General features: G+C 47.4%; 1 protein-coding gene across 2 annotated transcripts in view; it reads left to right on the forward strand.

Moving 5' to 3' along the window:
• OTOF (otoferlin) overlaps window positions 1-15,883 on the forward strand; it is a 276,809-nt gene that overhangs the window by 224,721 nt on the left and 36,205 nt on the right. For both annotated transcript variants that reach the window (XM_044289341.1, XM_044289343.1), the window contains 6 exons: window positions 699-885; window positions 1,321-1,544; window positions 3,408-3,516; window positions 3,769-3,952; window positions 4,097-4,217; window positions 6,011-6,111. In XM_044289341.1, the coding sequence (XP_044145276.1) occupies window positions 699-885; window positions 1,321-1,544; window positions 3,408-3,516; window positions 3,769-3,952; window positions 4,097-4,217; window positions 6,011-6,111 (926 nt within the window). The remainder of the gene's footprint in view (window positions 1-698; window positions 886-1,320; window positions 1,545-3,407; window positions 3,517-3,768; window positions 3,953-4,096; window positions 4,218-6,010; window positions 6,112-15,883) is intronic.

Here is a 15,883-nt window from a genome sequence, read left to right on the forward strand (position 1 = left end):
AAGCCATTTTTCTGACCACCTGGCACTTGGGCAAAGTCCTTACAGTTCTGCACATTAACATCAGGAGTTAAATGCATCATTGACTACAAGGATTATAGCGTCTGGAGTTCTGCCTTATCTGTATGAGGCCTCATCCTGGTACCTCCGTAATATCAGAAGGTCGTACCACTAACTCCATTCTAGCAGAACTAGATACAAGTAATCCTTCTGTAAGTAAGCTAATGTATCCCTGGTGTCCATTGGGCAGACAAATTTGTTCCTAGTGTATCCCTAGGGTCCAATGCTTTTGTAAATATATCCCTGGTGTCCAGTGGGTTGATAACTGTATCTCTGCTGTCCATCATATATAGCTCTGGTGTCCACTTGGTTGATAGCTATATCCCTGGTGTCTAGTTGGTTAATAAATATATCCCATTATGTATACCCTTGGTGTCCAGTAGGTATTAATTATATCCTTGTACTCTAGCAAGTTAATAATTATTTTCTCCTGTGTCCAGTTATATCCCTAGCATCGAAGGGGTTAATAAAACTATCCCTGGTGTTCAGTGGATCCATGGAATCTTGGTGTTGTAGCCCCATAATGATATACCTGGTGCCACTAACCAGTCACCTCCCAAAAAAATCCTATAACCCAATGTAGAAGACATTGTAATGTTCTGCTAGCCCTTCGCTCATCAGCCTCTCCTTCCGCCCACCAGGGTAAGACGTCAGTCCAGAAAAGCAGCTATGAGCCCATGTGGAACGAGCAGATAATATTCACAGAGATGTTTCCTCCTCTGTGCAAAAGAATGAAGATACAGATCAGGGACTCTGACAAGGTGAACGATGTCGCCATCGGGACCCACTTCATAGACCTGCGAAAAATCTCTAACGAGGGCGACAAAGGTAAAGTCAACCATGGAGGAATGAAGGCCAAATACAAGCACAAGCATCAAGTGCCTTCATGGGGGACTCTGTACTGTTCCCGTGTAGCACTGTGGACCCATTCACCCCTTTATGTAAATCACAAGGACTTCTATGACCAGACTAAACCACTGATTCTCTGTAGAGACATTCATACCTTAAAGGGGTAGTCTACTTTGGGCAAACACTTATGTGTTTGAAGAGTTGATCTACAGGTGGAGAAACCTGCAGAAAGTCTTAATTTTCCCTGGATCTTGGCACTTTACCTGCGCAGAACTGAGGTTCAGAGATCCAATCCAGCATCTGCCTGGAGTTTGGGTTTTTCTAAAGAACCGGACATAATTAGCAGAGTGGGAATCATTCTTGTGTAATTTGTATCGGCAGCAGCAAATTTCCCACATTCTCTCTCCTCCATAGGTTTCCTCCCAACCCTAGGCCCGGCCTGGGTGAACATGTACGGCTCTACGCGGAATTACACACTGATGGATGAACACCAGGATCTGAACGAGGGGCTCGGAGAAGGGGTCTCCTTCCGTGCCCGATTACTATTAAGTCTTGCAGTGGAGATTTTAGACACAACTTCTCCGGAGCTAACCAGTTCAACAGAGGTGCAAGTAGAAGGAGCGCCCCCAGTGCCTGATGTAAGAGTTGCTGTTCATTAATGCTCTAGAAAAATTATCTCCAACCGTTGCTTCTCAAGCTGCTGGTGAATGACTACAGCCATCACTAAGGAGTAGCATAGGGGCTTATTGCATACAGATGCATATACAACCACTATTAGAGGGAGTCCAGGAGATTACTGCATACAGATATATACAGCCACCACTAGAGGGAGCTCAGGAGATTACTGCATACAGATATATACAACCACTATTAGAGGGAGTCCAGGAGATTACTGCATACAGATATATACAGCCACCACTAGAGGGAGCTCAGGAGATTACTGCATACAGATATATACAACCACCACTAGAGGGAGCTCAGGAGATTACTGCATACAGATATATACAGCAACCACTAGAGGGAGCTCAGGAGATTACTGTATACAGATATATACAGACACCACTAGAGGAAGCTCAGGAGATTACTGCATACAGATATAAACAGCCACCACTAGAGGGAGCTCAGGAGATTACTACATACAGATATATACAGCCACCACTAGAGGGAGCTCAGGAGATTACTGCATACAGATATATACAGACACCACTAGAGGGAGCTCAGGAGATTACTGCATACAGATATATACAGTCACCACTAGAGGAAGCTCAGGAGATTACTACATACAGATATATACAGCGACCACTAGAGGGAGCTCAGGAGATTACTGTATACAGATATATACAGCCACCACTAGAGGGAGCTCAGGAGATTACTACATACAGATATATACAGCGACCACTAGAGGGAGCTCAGGAGATTACTACATACAGATATATACAGCCACCACTAGAGGGAGCTCAGGAGATTACTACATACAGATATATACAGCGACCACTAGAGGGAGCTCAGGAGATTACTACATACAGATATATATACAACCACCACTAGGGGGGCATCAGTAGATTACTGCATACAGATATATACAGCCACCACTAGAGGGATTTTAGGAGATTACTGCATACAGATATATACAGCCACCACTAGAGGGAGCTCAGGAGATTACTGCATACAGATATATACAGCCACTACTAGAGGGACCTCAGGAGATTACTGTATACAGACATATACAGCCACCACTAGAGGTAGCTCAGGAGATTACTGTATACAGATATATACAGCCACCACTAGAGGGAGCTCAGGAGATTACTGTATACAGATATATACAGCCACCACTAGATGGAGCTCAGGAGATTACAGCATACAGATATATACAGCCACCACTAGAGGGAGCTCAGGAGATTACTGTATACAGATATATACAGCCACCACTAGAGGGAGCTCAGGAGATTACTACATACAGATATATACAGCCACCACTAGAGGGAGCTCAGGAGATTACTGTATACAGATATATACAGCCACCACTAGAGGGAGCTCAGGAGATTACTGTATACAAATATATACAGCCACCACTAGAGGGAGCTCAGGAGATTACTGCATACAGATATATACATCCACCACTAGAGGGAGCTCAGGAGATTACAGCATACAGATATATACAGCCACCACTAGAGAGATCTCAGGAGATTACTGCATACAGATATATACAGCTACCACTAGAGGGAGCTCAGGAGATTACTACATACAGATATATACAGCCACCACTAGAGGGAGCTCAGGAGATTACTACATACAGATATATACAGCCACCACTAGAGGGAGCTCAGGAGATTAATGCAGACTGTGCTATCACTGAGGTCAATGTATATGGAAACTCCTGAGCTCCCCTTGTGGTGGCTGCAGGAGGCCAAAATTGTATATAAATGAAATGCAGAAATTCTATTCACTGATCATGCAAGACTTGTGTTTAACTGTTGATTTCATTTCTGATATTCCCTTAGAACTGCACAGGAAAGATGGAGGAGTTCTTTCTTTTCGGAGCTTTTTTGGAAGCCACCATGGTCGATCGCAAAAGCGGGGACAAGCCGATCAACTTTGAAGTTACAATAGGTGATTCTTCCTGATTATTACTTAATATTTATCGTCACATATTGTCCTGGATTTCTGCAGTCGCAGAAAGTTATCACTAAGTTGTTATATCTGATACCTACTGTTAATGATGTGAGGACTTCTCCTGAGTCCTCAACATCCCACCACATACATTTATGGTGCTATGTGAGAACCACCATCATAACAGCTCCATGCAGGAAGGTGCTCCATATACCCTGTACAATCATAGAGATAAATCTGCTATCTTTGTAGGTAATTATGGTAACCAAGTTGACGGGACCACGAGGCCAAGTATTAGGAAGAAGAAGGAAGGAGGTGACGGCGTGGAGGAGGAGACAGAACTATTACAGAACTCCAGTGAGGATGAAGCGGATGATGATGGGGAGATGCAGTCCGTCTCCAGCTCCCCCCCGATGAAGCCATTTATAACAGACAGGTGATTGTCATCTGTAGGGAGAGCAAGAAGTGGTGGTAGATATCTGCCACAGCTTGGCTGCCTCAGGATTGTGTCTTGATCTCACTATAGGAATTCCCAGACCGTCCACTTCTCTCTGACGTGTGTCTTACTTCTCATCTTCAGAAATTACTTCCACTTGCCCTACTTTGACAAGAAGCCTTGTATCTACATTAAAAGCTGGTGGCAGGACCAGAGGAGAAGACTGTACAATGCCAATATCATGGATAAGATCGCAGACAAGCTGGTCAGTCGGGATTCACTGGTCAGAGGGTGCCCACACTGTAGACCAGAGAAGCAATGGGGGTCAATATGGAGCGGGCATAAGGGCAAGAGACGAGGAGATGGGGCACAGCTCAAGGGTGGAGCAAGGTTTCTCTGCCCCTACAGTAAATGGTGCCATAGCGCTGAGCTGATAGTGCTCATGACAGTAATATTGCCCCCCTAAGTGCCCAGAATAAATAACAGTGACACTGCCAAAACAGTGCAAGGCAATGCCCCAACGTTTACAGTGCTCCCCCATAGTGTCCCCATTTGTAACTGTGCAGTGTGCCTCCCCATATTGAGTGCCCACAAAATGGCCACAAGTGGTAATACTTCCCCAGAGTGTCCCAAATAGTAATGCTTCTCCCCCAGAGTGCCCCCATTAATAATAGTGCTCCCCCATAGTGCCTCCCAGTAGTAATGTTTCTCCCCCAGAGTTCACTCAATAATTATAGCACCCTTAATGCCCCCAATAGTAATGATTCTTCCTAAGTGCCCCATTAATAATAGTGCTTCCCCATTGTGCCCACAATAGTTATGATTCTCCCTACGAGTGCCCCAATGTGCTTCCCCAGAGTGTCCCGATTAATTATAGTACTTCCCCAGCGTGTTCCATTAATAATAGTGCTTCCCCATAATGCCCCCAATAGTAATGATTCTCCCCCAGGGTGCCTCTGTTAGTAAAAGTGCCTCTGTTTGTGACCATATTAGTAATAGTGCTGCTCCGGATGGCCCTAATTAGTAATAGTGCCCCCATAATACAATATTCATGTAATTCTTGCTGTCTTTAGCGGTGCAGGCTATGGGACTCTTCCGACCTGCTGCCTGAGCGTCTGGCGTCCAGCACAGGCGAGCATGATGATGTCACTGCGCCTGCACTGTAGATGCTCCCTCTCATAGGCTGCTGTGCTAATATGCCTCTGGTATGTGTGGGTAAATAGCACGGCAGGGAGCCATGGGCTCTCATGCCCCACAGCAGCGCTCCATCCAGATGCCACTGCTCTGCCCCATGTTCTCCCCAATAGATAAAACTTCTAGAAAGTGCCCCCCAAGCCTTGAGACACATGTCCACCATACCTACCCACTTGTCTTCCAAGATCTAATTCACGGTTCTTAAAGGGGTATTCTATTTTAAAGAGGAAAAAGGCATCATCTTTGTACAATGAAAAAATGTCTTCAACTTCCACATTCAGTTTCCTAATAATTTTCAACATGTCTGAAAGACAGCAAGCAGAGTTCTTACAAACTGGAAAGCACAGTATATTGTATCAACGTTCATTATACAAAGTATTACATTTATTTCCTGGAAATTGAATATTTCTTTAAGTGCTAGAGAAAAGTGGATTTCTATGGGGGGAGTGTTGGATGATGGGGCGACCGGGGTGTCCATAGAAAGAAGGGTTAATAAAGGGCTTCCGCCAGATTGCCTCATCCTCTCCCAGAGATGTTCCTGTGGATTCCAATTACCTTCAATGATCCTGTAACTGGGACCTTATAATTGCTAACGGAGGGAACGCGCAGCGACGTCTTGAGGCAGCAGTAATGTATGTGTCATGTGGATGCTGTACTTGGAGTTATTGTCTCAGAATCCCATTAGCTGAACCCCTGAGAGCTAATGAGGTGGGGGGGGGGGGGTCGAAATTTAGAAGAATCGTCCATCTTACAGTTTCTGGACAGTATATACACAGCAATGGTTGTTCCCCCGAACCCCTTGAAAAATTCACTTGTGTCAATTGTATGTACCAAATAAAGTGATCTCTCTTCTGCCCCGAACAGGAGGAAGGTTTGAATGACGTCCATGAGATGATAAAGACAGAGAAGCCATATCCGGAACGGAGGCTGCGGGGGGTTCTGGAGGAACTCAGTAGTAGCTGCTTGTAAGCATACCGTATAGATCACTTGTATGCAGGATATGTCGTATACAAGAACAGACCAGGAGCCTTGACCCTGAAAAAACTCAGTATTAGTGTTGAGCTAACTTGTTTTTTAAGTTCGGCGTCTAAAGTTCGGGTTATCGAAGAATCCCGTTATGTATTCTAAATTCCGTTTTGGTCCGAGGTAGCGGAATCCATAACGGGATTCTTCGATAACCCAAACCCGAACTTTAGACGCCGAACTTAAAAAAACAGTTCGCTCAACACAACTCAGTATGTGACTATATCCCACAGATGATGAGGACTAGACCTAGGTGACTTTGCAGATGTTTTTGATAGCCCACAATTTTCGTTGCTTGCTTTAAAATCTGGCGTAGCCGGCGGGATCCCATAAAATCCTAAAGAGAGTTCTTTATCTTATTTCTCACAAATATACACCGAGGCTCAATCCTATCAGTGCGCCCCACATGGAAGATCTCTGCGGATCTGCGGTGTCAGGGTATCACACTTATTTTTTAACTCTGCCTCATTACAATGTATATATGGGTCGGAGAAAGAGTCAGTGACTGGGAAACGTTTTTAAAAAAAGTGCGTACTGCAAAACTCCTACTGACAGAGCTGAGGACAGTTATAGTGCTTCATGTTATGAGCCTCCTGCGCTGCCCCCTAGAGGTCATTCAGATTTACTATATAATTCTTGTATTGGCCCATAGTGTTCACCATGATCTCTACCTTTCATCATCCACAATTTTTTGAGCTTGAAAAGACTGAGTATGTGAATATATCTCATAAAATAATAGGAAATATATCAAAGTGACTTTGTAGATGTTTTTAATAACCCACAATTCTCCTTGCTTGCTTTACAATCTGGCGTAGCCGGCGGGATCCCATATTATCTAATTTCTCACAAGTCCTATCAGTACGTTCCACATGGAGGATCTCTGCAGATCTGGGGTGTCAGGGTGTCACACTTTGTTTTAGCTCCACATTAAACTGAGGAGCGGATTGGCCATAGACCTTACAGGGAAATTTCCCGGTGAGCCGATGCTCAGGGGGCCACTCAAACCCTCTTGATGGCCGTACATCAGGTACATAACCGTCTGATGCTCAACGGCTGCAGGTGCTCTCATGTATTACTGTTCTGATGGTGGTGATACAGTTGAATACTGTGATGAGGGTGGCAGTATTTTGTGCTGTCCTGTGGTATTCGGTTCTGCTGGGGCGGTACAGTATTGGAGGCCCCACCCACTTTGGTTGTTTCCGCCTACTTGTTTTTGCCTGTCTTCAGTCAGTTTGAACCCACCTACAACACTTTTAGGGTTTTTTCCAGGAAATTCCCAATCTGCCCCTGATTAAACTGCACGTTATAATGTATGCTGGATATATGAGGGTTGGAGAAAGAGAGTCAATATAGTATCTGAGAAAAGTTATAAAAAAAAAGAAAAAGCATAGTGCATAACTATTGATGGAGCTAGGGACAATTATATGTGGCTCATTTTATAAGCCTCCTGTGCTGCCCCCTAGAGGTCATCTAGATATACTTTGGAGGACTCAGTGACCTCTGGCGATCCCTTAGAAGGGAATCAATCTTTCTGTATGCAGCACCCAGTAAATGCATGAAATGATTACATGAGACCCAATGGAAGGCAGAGAGCTGGAATAAATCATGTAATGTTTATTATTACACTTTGCCTCCAAGGATAGATTTATTCTCTATATATAAAGAAGGACGTATGTGTGTATATATGTATGTATGTTCCACGATCACTCAAAAACACAACCATCGATTTCAACAAAACTTGGTCTACACATCCCTTGCTACCTGGAAAGAAATCTTGTGGGGGTCATCCGCCCCTACACAGCAGCTGCATGGAGCTTGTATGCTGTTTTTGCTGCACACATATTGCTCTGTAACACTCATCAATCAATTTCTACTAAACTTGATGACATATCACTTACTATCTGGAAAAGAATACTGTGGAGGTAACATGCCGGTACACAATGAGTTTCTGTCTGTCCCGACGTCTGTCTGTCTGTTCTTTATGCGCTAACAAACGACTGGACCGATCTTCACCAAATTTGGCACACAGGTACATCAGGTGTCCGGGAAGGTTTTAGACCGGGTCTCAGCTCTCTAGGACGTACCGTTCTCGAGATATTCCCCAAAAATGACCTGCATTAGACAATACAAGCCTGCAAGTCTTTCTCTTCATATCCCAACTGCCATACACACAATCACATGTCCCTTATCATCTAATAGAAGCTCGCAGGCCCTTTGTCTCCACATACACAGTTTTATTGCAGGTTTCCATAACAACCCAGCCATTTTTTTTCACTCCTGTAGGTCAGATTTAGGCTAGGGCTACACGACGACACTAAGTTGCACGACACATAGGGCACAACTACACTGCTACATGCAGGGGCGTAACTAGAAGTGACTGGGCCCCACAGCAAATATTTGTAAGGGCCCCCCCCAGCGCGCTTCGCATCTCCCTCCTCCTGTGTAAACCCCACTCCTTTGGCACAGTGTAGCGGTATACTGTATATTGTGTGGCACAGTGTAGCGGTATACTGTATATTGTGGAGCACAGTGTAGCGGTATACTGTATATTGTGGGGCACAGTGTAGCGGTATACTGTATATTGTGGGGCACAGTGTAGCGGTATACTGTATATTGTGGAGCACAGTGTTGCGGTATACTGTATATTGTGGGGCACAGTGTAGCGGTATACTGTATATTGTGGGGCACAGTGTAGCGGTATACTGTATATTGTGGGGCACAGTGTAGAGGTATACTGTATATTGTGGGGCACAGTGTAGCGGTATACTGTATATTGTGAGGCACAGTGTAGAGGTATACTGTATATTGTGGGGCACAGTGTAGCGGTATACTGTATATTGTGGGGCACAGTGTAGCGGTATACTGTATATTGTGGGGCACAGTGTAGAGGCATACTGTATATTGTGGGGCACAGTGTAGAGGTATACTGTATATTGTGGGGCACAGTGTAGAGGTGTATATTGTGGGGCACAGTGTAGAGGTATACTGTATATTGTGGGGCACAGTGTAGAGGTATACTGTATATTGTGGGGCACAGTGTAGCGGTATACTGTATATTGTGGGGCACAGTGTAGCGGTATACTGTATATTGTGGGGCACAGTGTAGCGGTATACTGTATATTGTGGGGCACAGTGTAGCGGTATACTGTATATTGTGGGGCACAGTGTAGAGGTATACTGTATATTGTGGGGCACAGTGTAGCGGTATACTGTATATTGTGAGGCACAGTGTAGAGGTATACTGTATATTGTGGGGCACAGTGTAGCGGTATACTGTATATTGTGGGGCACAGTGTAGCGGTATACTGTATATTGTGGGGCACAGTGTAGAGGCATACTGTATATTGTGGGGCACAGTGTAGAGGTATACTGTATATTGTGGGGCACAGTGTAGAGGCATACTGTATATTGTGGGGCACAGTGTAGCGGTATACTGTATATTGTGTGGAACAGTGTAGAGGTATACTGTATATTGTGGGGCACAGTGTGGAGGTATACTGTATATTGTGGGGCACAGTGTAGCAGTATACTGTATATTGTGGGGCACAATATAGAGGTATACTGTATATTGTGGGGCACAGTGTAGAGGTATACTGTATATTGTGTGGCACAGTGTAGCGGTATACTGTATATTGTGTGGCACAGTGTAGCAGTATACTGTACATTGTGGGGCACAATATAGAGGTATACTGTATATTGTGGGGCACAGTGTAGAGGTATACTGTATATTGTGTGGCACAGTGTAGCGGTATACTGTATATTGTGTGGCACAGTGTAGCAGTATACTGTACATTGTGGGGCACAATATAGAGGTATACTGTACATTGTGGGGCACGGTGTATGCTATGTGTGTATAACATAAACATATTTCATATGAACACTTACAGTTACTTGGCTTTGCCCTTGGGGATCTCGGACGCCACTTCCACACTTTGGCCGGGGGCTCGGCGGAGCTGATGTTGTGTTTTATCCTAATGAGAAAGATTTCATAATAAGTATTTGGAGAAGGGGCAGTGGGATAGCAAAGCAGGGAGAGGCCGGTGCTGCTACTAGGGGGTCATACCATGGGGGAGTAATAAAGCCCACCATAATGCCCCCCCAGTAGAAATAATTCTCCTTATAATGTGACAGTGCAAAAATACCCCCTTGTAATGCCCCCAGTTGAGCTAATGTCCCCATAGTGCCCCCATAATGTGCCAGTATAAAATGCCCCTATATCGTGCCCCCGGTAAATTCCCCCATAGTGCTCCTCTCCCCCCTTCCTGCTAGTGCCCCCCATAATGTACCAGTATAAAATGCCCCATATATAGTGCCCCGGTAGATGCCCCTCAGTGTCCGGCCTCTGATAGGCTGCCGGCCTAGTGTCCCCCATAATGCCCCCCAATAATGTGCCAGTAAGTGTCCCCATAGATGCCCCCCCATCATGTGCCAGTATCAAGTGCCTCTCCCCCCCCCACATGTCCCAGTATCATAGTGCCATCTCCCCACATGTGCCAGTATCAAGTGCCTCTCTCCTTCCCACCCCCCATGTGCCAGTATCATAGTGCCAAACCCCCCCATGTGCCAGTATCAAGTGCCTCTCTCTTCCCCCCCATGTCCCATTATCATAGTGCCATCTCCCCCCAAAAAAGTGCCAGTATTAAGTGCCTCTCCCCCCCATGTGCCAGTATCATAGTGCCAACCCCCCCCCACACACATGCCAGTATCAAGTGCCTCTCTCCTCCCCCCCATGTCCCAGTATCATAGTGCCAACTGCCATCTCCCCCCCCCCCAAAAAAAAGTGCCAATATCAAGTGCCTCTCTCCCTCCCCCTCCCCATGTGCCAGTATCAGGTTCCTCTCCCCCCCCCATGTGCCAGTATCAAGTGCCAACCCCCCCCCCTCTCCCCTCCAGGTGCCAGTATCAGGTGCCTCTCCCCCCCCCCCATGTCCCAGTATCATAGTGCCATCTCCCCCCCCCCACAAAAAAAGTGCCAGTATCAAGTGCCTCTCTCCCTCCCCCCCCACCCTATATGCCAGTATCAGATGCCAACCCCTCTCCCCCCCATGTGCCAGTATGAGGTGCCTCTTCCCCCCCATGTGCCAGTATCAGGTGCCAACCCCCCCTCCCCCCCAGGTGCCAGTATCAGGTGCCACTCTCCCCCCCCCATATGCCAGTATCAGGTGCCACTCTCCCTCCCCCCCTATGCCAGTATCAGGTGCCACTCTCTCCCCCCCCCCCTATGCCAGTATCAGGTGCCACTCTCCCCCCCTATGCCAGTATCAGGTGCCAACCCCTCTCCCCCCCATGTGCCAGTATCAGGTGCCTCTTCCCCCCCATGTGCCAGTATCAGGTGCCAACCCCCCTCCCCCCCCAGGTGCCAGTATCAGGTGCCAACCCCCCTCCCCCCATGTGCCAGTATCAGGTGCCACTGCCAGTATCAGGTGCCTCCCGCTCCCCCATGGCAGTAACAGTCGGGTATTAAAAAAATAAATAATAAACACTTCTACTTACCTCCATGTCAGCGATGCGATGCAGCCTCTTCCTGTGTCCCGCCTTGTATTCTGTCCCGCCCTGTATGTCCTTATATGGAGTCAGTGCTTGTATTTCAGAAAAAGCTTCTGCTGGGATTCGAACCCACGACCTTCTGCTTCAGAGGCAAAGCAGCTAACCACTAGACCAGACCAGCTGCCTTGCTCCTCACTGAAAAAAATATGAGACTTCTACTGTTATAGCTGGTTCACATCTATACACATGACAGCTGCTCATATATAGAGATATAGCAGAGCTGAATGTGCTGAGACAGCTGTCATATACAGATATAGCAGTATCTCAGATATATCTCTATATGACAGCTGTTCCAGCACACTCAGCTCTGCTATATCTCTATATGATAGCTGCCCCAGCAAACCCAGCTCTGCTACATCTATGCATATGACAGCTGCTCAAACACACCCAGCACTGCTATATCTCTATATGACAGCTGTCCCAGCACACTCAGCTCTGCTATATCTCTATATATGACAGCTGCTCCAGCACACCCAGCTCTGCTACATCTATATATCTCTAAGTATTGCTATACAGTAGATAGATATATATAGATATAGCAGAGCTGAGTGTGCTGGGGCAGCTGTCATGTGTATAGATGTAGCAGAGCTGGCTGTGTTTCGGCAGCTGTCATGTGTATAGATGTAGTAGAGCTGGGTTTGCTGGGGCAGTTGTCATATATAGAGATATAGTAGAGCTGAGTGTGCTGGTGCAGCTGTCATGTGTATAGATGTAGCAGAGCTGGGTGTGTTTCGGCAGCTGTCATGTGTATAGATGTAGTAGAGCTGGGTTTGCTGGGGCAGCTGTCATATATAGAGATATAGCAGAGCTGATTGTGCTGGGACAGCTGTCATATAGAGATATAGCAGTGCTGGGTGTGTTGGGGCAGCTGTCATGTGTATAGATGTAGCAGAGCTGACTGTGTTTTGGCAGCTGTCATGTGTATAGATGTAGTAGAGCTGGGTTTGCTGGGGCAGCTGTCATATATAGAGATATAGCAGAGCTGAGTGTGTTGGGGGCAGCTGTCATGTGTATAGATGTAGCAGAGCTGGCTGTGTTTCGGTAGCTGTCATGTGTATAGATGTAGTAGAGCTGGGTTTGCTGGGGCAGCTGTCATATATAGAGATATAGCAGAGCTGAGTGTGCAGGGACAGCTGTCATATAGAGATATAGCAGTGCTAGGTGTGTTGGGGCAGCTGTCATGTGTATAGATGTAGCAGAGCTGACTGTGTTTTGGCAGCTGTCATGTGTATAGATGTAGTAGAGCTGGGTTTGCTGGGGCAGCTGTCATATATAGAGATATAGCAGAGCTGAGTGTGTTGGGGGCAGCTGTCATGTGTATAGATGTAGCAGAGCTGGCTGTGTTTCGGTAGCTGTCATGTGTATAGATGTAGTAGAGCTGGGTTTGCTGGGGCAGCTGTCATATATAGAGATATAGCAGAGCTGAGTGTGTTGGGGGCAGCTGTCATGTGTATAGATGTAGCAGAGCTGGCTGTGTTTCGGCAGCTGTCATGTGTATAGATGTAGTAGAGCTGGGTTTGCTGGGGCAGCTGTCATATATAGAGATATAGCAGAGCTGAGTGTGTTGGGGGCAGCTGTCATGTGTATAGATGTAGCAGAGCTGGCTGTGTTTCGGTAGCTGTCATGTGTATAGATGTAGTAGAGCTGGGTTTGCTGGGGCAGCTGTCATATATAGAGATATAGCAGAGCTGATTGTGCTGGGACAGCTGTCATATAGAGATATAGCAGTGCTGGGTGTGTTGGGGGCAGCTGTCATGTGTATAGATGTAGCAGAGCTGACTGTGTTTTGGCAGCTGTCATGTGTATAGATGTAGTAGAGCTGGGTTTGCTGGGGCAGCTGTCATATATAGAGATATAGCAGAGCTGAGTGTGTTGGGGCAGCTGTCATGTGTATAGATGTAGCAGAGCTGGCTGTGTTTCGGTAGCTGTCATGTGTATAGATGTAGTAGAGCTGGGTTTGCTGGGGCAGCTGTCATATATAGAGATATAGCAGAGCTGAGTGTGCAGGGACAGCTGTCATATAGAGATATAGCAGTGCTAGGTGTGTTTGGGCAGCTGTCATGTGTATAGATGTACAATTAGCCAGCTATAACAGTAGAAGTCTCATATTTTTTTCAATGAGTTGTAATGCAGCCTTTATGGCTGTGAGGGTAAATGCTTTGCCACTGATCCCAGACCAGGAGACTTTAGCAGACAGTAAAATTAGATCACACTAGCGGCTGCTGTGAAGGGGCCCTGAACACGATATTTAACTAACGCTGCCGGGGCGCCGGGCCCCGAAGCAGCTGCTTCCCCGGTAGTTACGCCACTGGCTACATGTGTCGCGTGACATTGATGTCGCACCAATGTCGCGCAACAATTTTTATAATGATAGTCTATGGTGTTGCACTGCGACATGTGACGAGCTGCGACGCGACACATGACGTCGTGTAGCCCTACCATTAAAGGGGCAGGGCGCCGTGGAGGTCACTGTTAAGGGGGCAGGGGCCACTATTAAAGGGGCAACTGCTGTGGAGGTCACTGTTAAGGCAGCGGGGTACTGTGGAGGTCACTGTTAAGGCAGCGGGATACTGTGAGGTCACTGTTAAGGCAGCGGGATACTGTGAGGTCACTGTTAAGGCAGCGGGATACTGTGGAGGTCACTGTTAAGGCAGCGGGATACTGTGAGGTCACTGTTAAGGCAGCGGGATACTGTGGAGGTCACTGTTAAGGCAGCGGGGTACTGTGAGGTCACTGTTAAAGCAGCGGGATACTGTGAGGTCACTGTTAAAGCAGCGGGATACTGTGAGGTCACTGTTAAGGCAGCGGGATACTGTGGAGGTCACTGTTAAGGCAGCGGGGTACTGTGAGGTCACTGTTAAAGCAGCGGGATACTGTGGAGGTCACTGTTAAGGCAGCGGGGTACTGTGAGGTCACTGTTAAGGCAGCGGGGTACTGTGGAGGTCACTGTTAAGGCAGCGGGGTACTGTGAGGTCACTGTTAAGGCAGCGGGGTACTGTGAGGTCACTGTTAAGGCAGCGGGATACTGTGGAGGTCACTGTTAAGGCAGCGGGATACTGTGAGGTCACTGTTAAGGCAGCGGGGTACTGTGAGGTCACTGTTAAGGCAGCGGGATACTGTGGAGGTCACTGTTAAGGCAGCGGGGTACTGTGGAGGTCACTGTTAAGGCAGCGGGGTACTGTGAGGTCACTGTTAAGGCAGCGGGGTACTGTGAGGTCACTGTTAAGGCAGCGGGATACTGTGGAGGTCACTGTTAAGGCAGCGGGGTACTGTGAGGTCACTGATAAGGCAGCGGGGTACTGTGAGGTCACTGATAAGGCAGCGGGGTACTGTGAGGTCACTGTTAAGGCAGCGGGATACTGTGGAGGTCACTGTTAAGGCAGTGGGGTACTGTGGAGGTCACTGTTAAGGCAGTGGGGTACTGTGAGGTCACTGTTAAGGGAGCGGGATACTGTGGAGGTCACTGGTAAGGCAGCGGGGTACTGTGAGGTCACTGCTAAGGCAGCGGGGTACTGTGAGGTCACTGTTAAGGGAGCGGGATACTGTGGAGGTCACTGTTAAGGCAGCGGGGTACTGTGAGGTCACTGTTAAGGCAGCGGGGTACTGTGAGGTCACTGTTAAGGCAGCGGGGTACTGTGAGGTCACTGTTAAGGCAGTGGGGTACTGTGGAGGTCACTGTTAAGGCAGCGGGGTACTGTGAGGTCACTGTTAAGGCAGCGGGGTACTGTGAGGTCACTGTTAAGGCAGCGGGATACTGTGGAGGTCACTGTTAAGGCAGCGGGGTACTGTGGAGGTCACTGTTAAGGCAGCGGGGTACTGTGAGGTCACTGTTAAGGCAGCGGGATACTGTGGAGGTCACTGTTAAGGCAGCGGGGTACTGTGAGGTCACTGTTAAGGCAGCGGGGTACTGTGAGGTCACTGTTAAGGCAGCGGGGTACTGTGAGGTCACTGTTAAGGCAGCGGGGTACTGTGAGGTCACTGTTAAGGCAGCGGGATACTGTGGAGGTCACTGTTAAGGCAGCGGGGTACTGTGAGGTCACTGATAAGGCAGCGGGGTACTGTGAGGTCACTGATAAGGCAGCGGGATACTGTGGAGGCCACTGTTAAGGCAGCGGGATACTGTGGAGGTCACTGTTAAGGCAGCGGGGTACTGTGAGGTCACTGTTA

This window comes from Bufo gargarizans, chromosome 4 (assembly GCF_014858855.1).
Source record: "Bufo gargarizans isolate SCDJY-AF-19 chromosome 4, ASM1485885v1, whole genome shotgun sequence".
Taxonomy (NCBI): domain Eukaryota; kingdom Metazoa; phylum Chordata; class Amphibia; order Anura; family Bufonidae; genus Bufo; species Bufo gargarizans.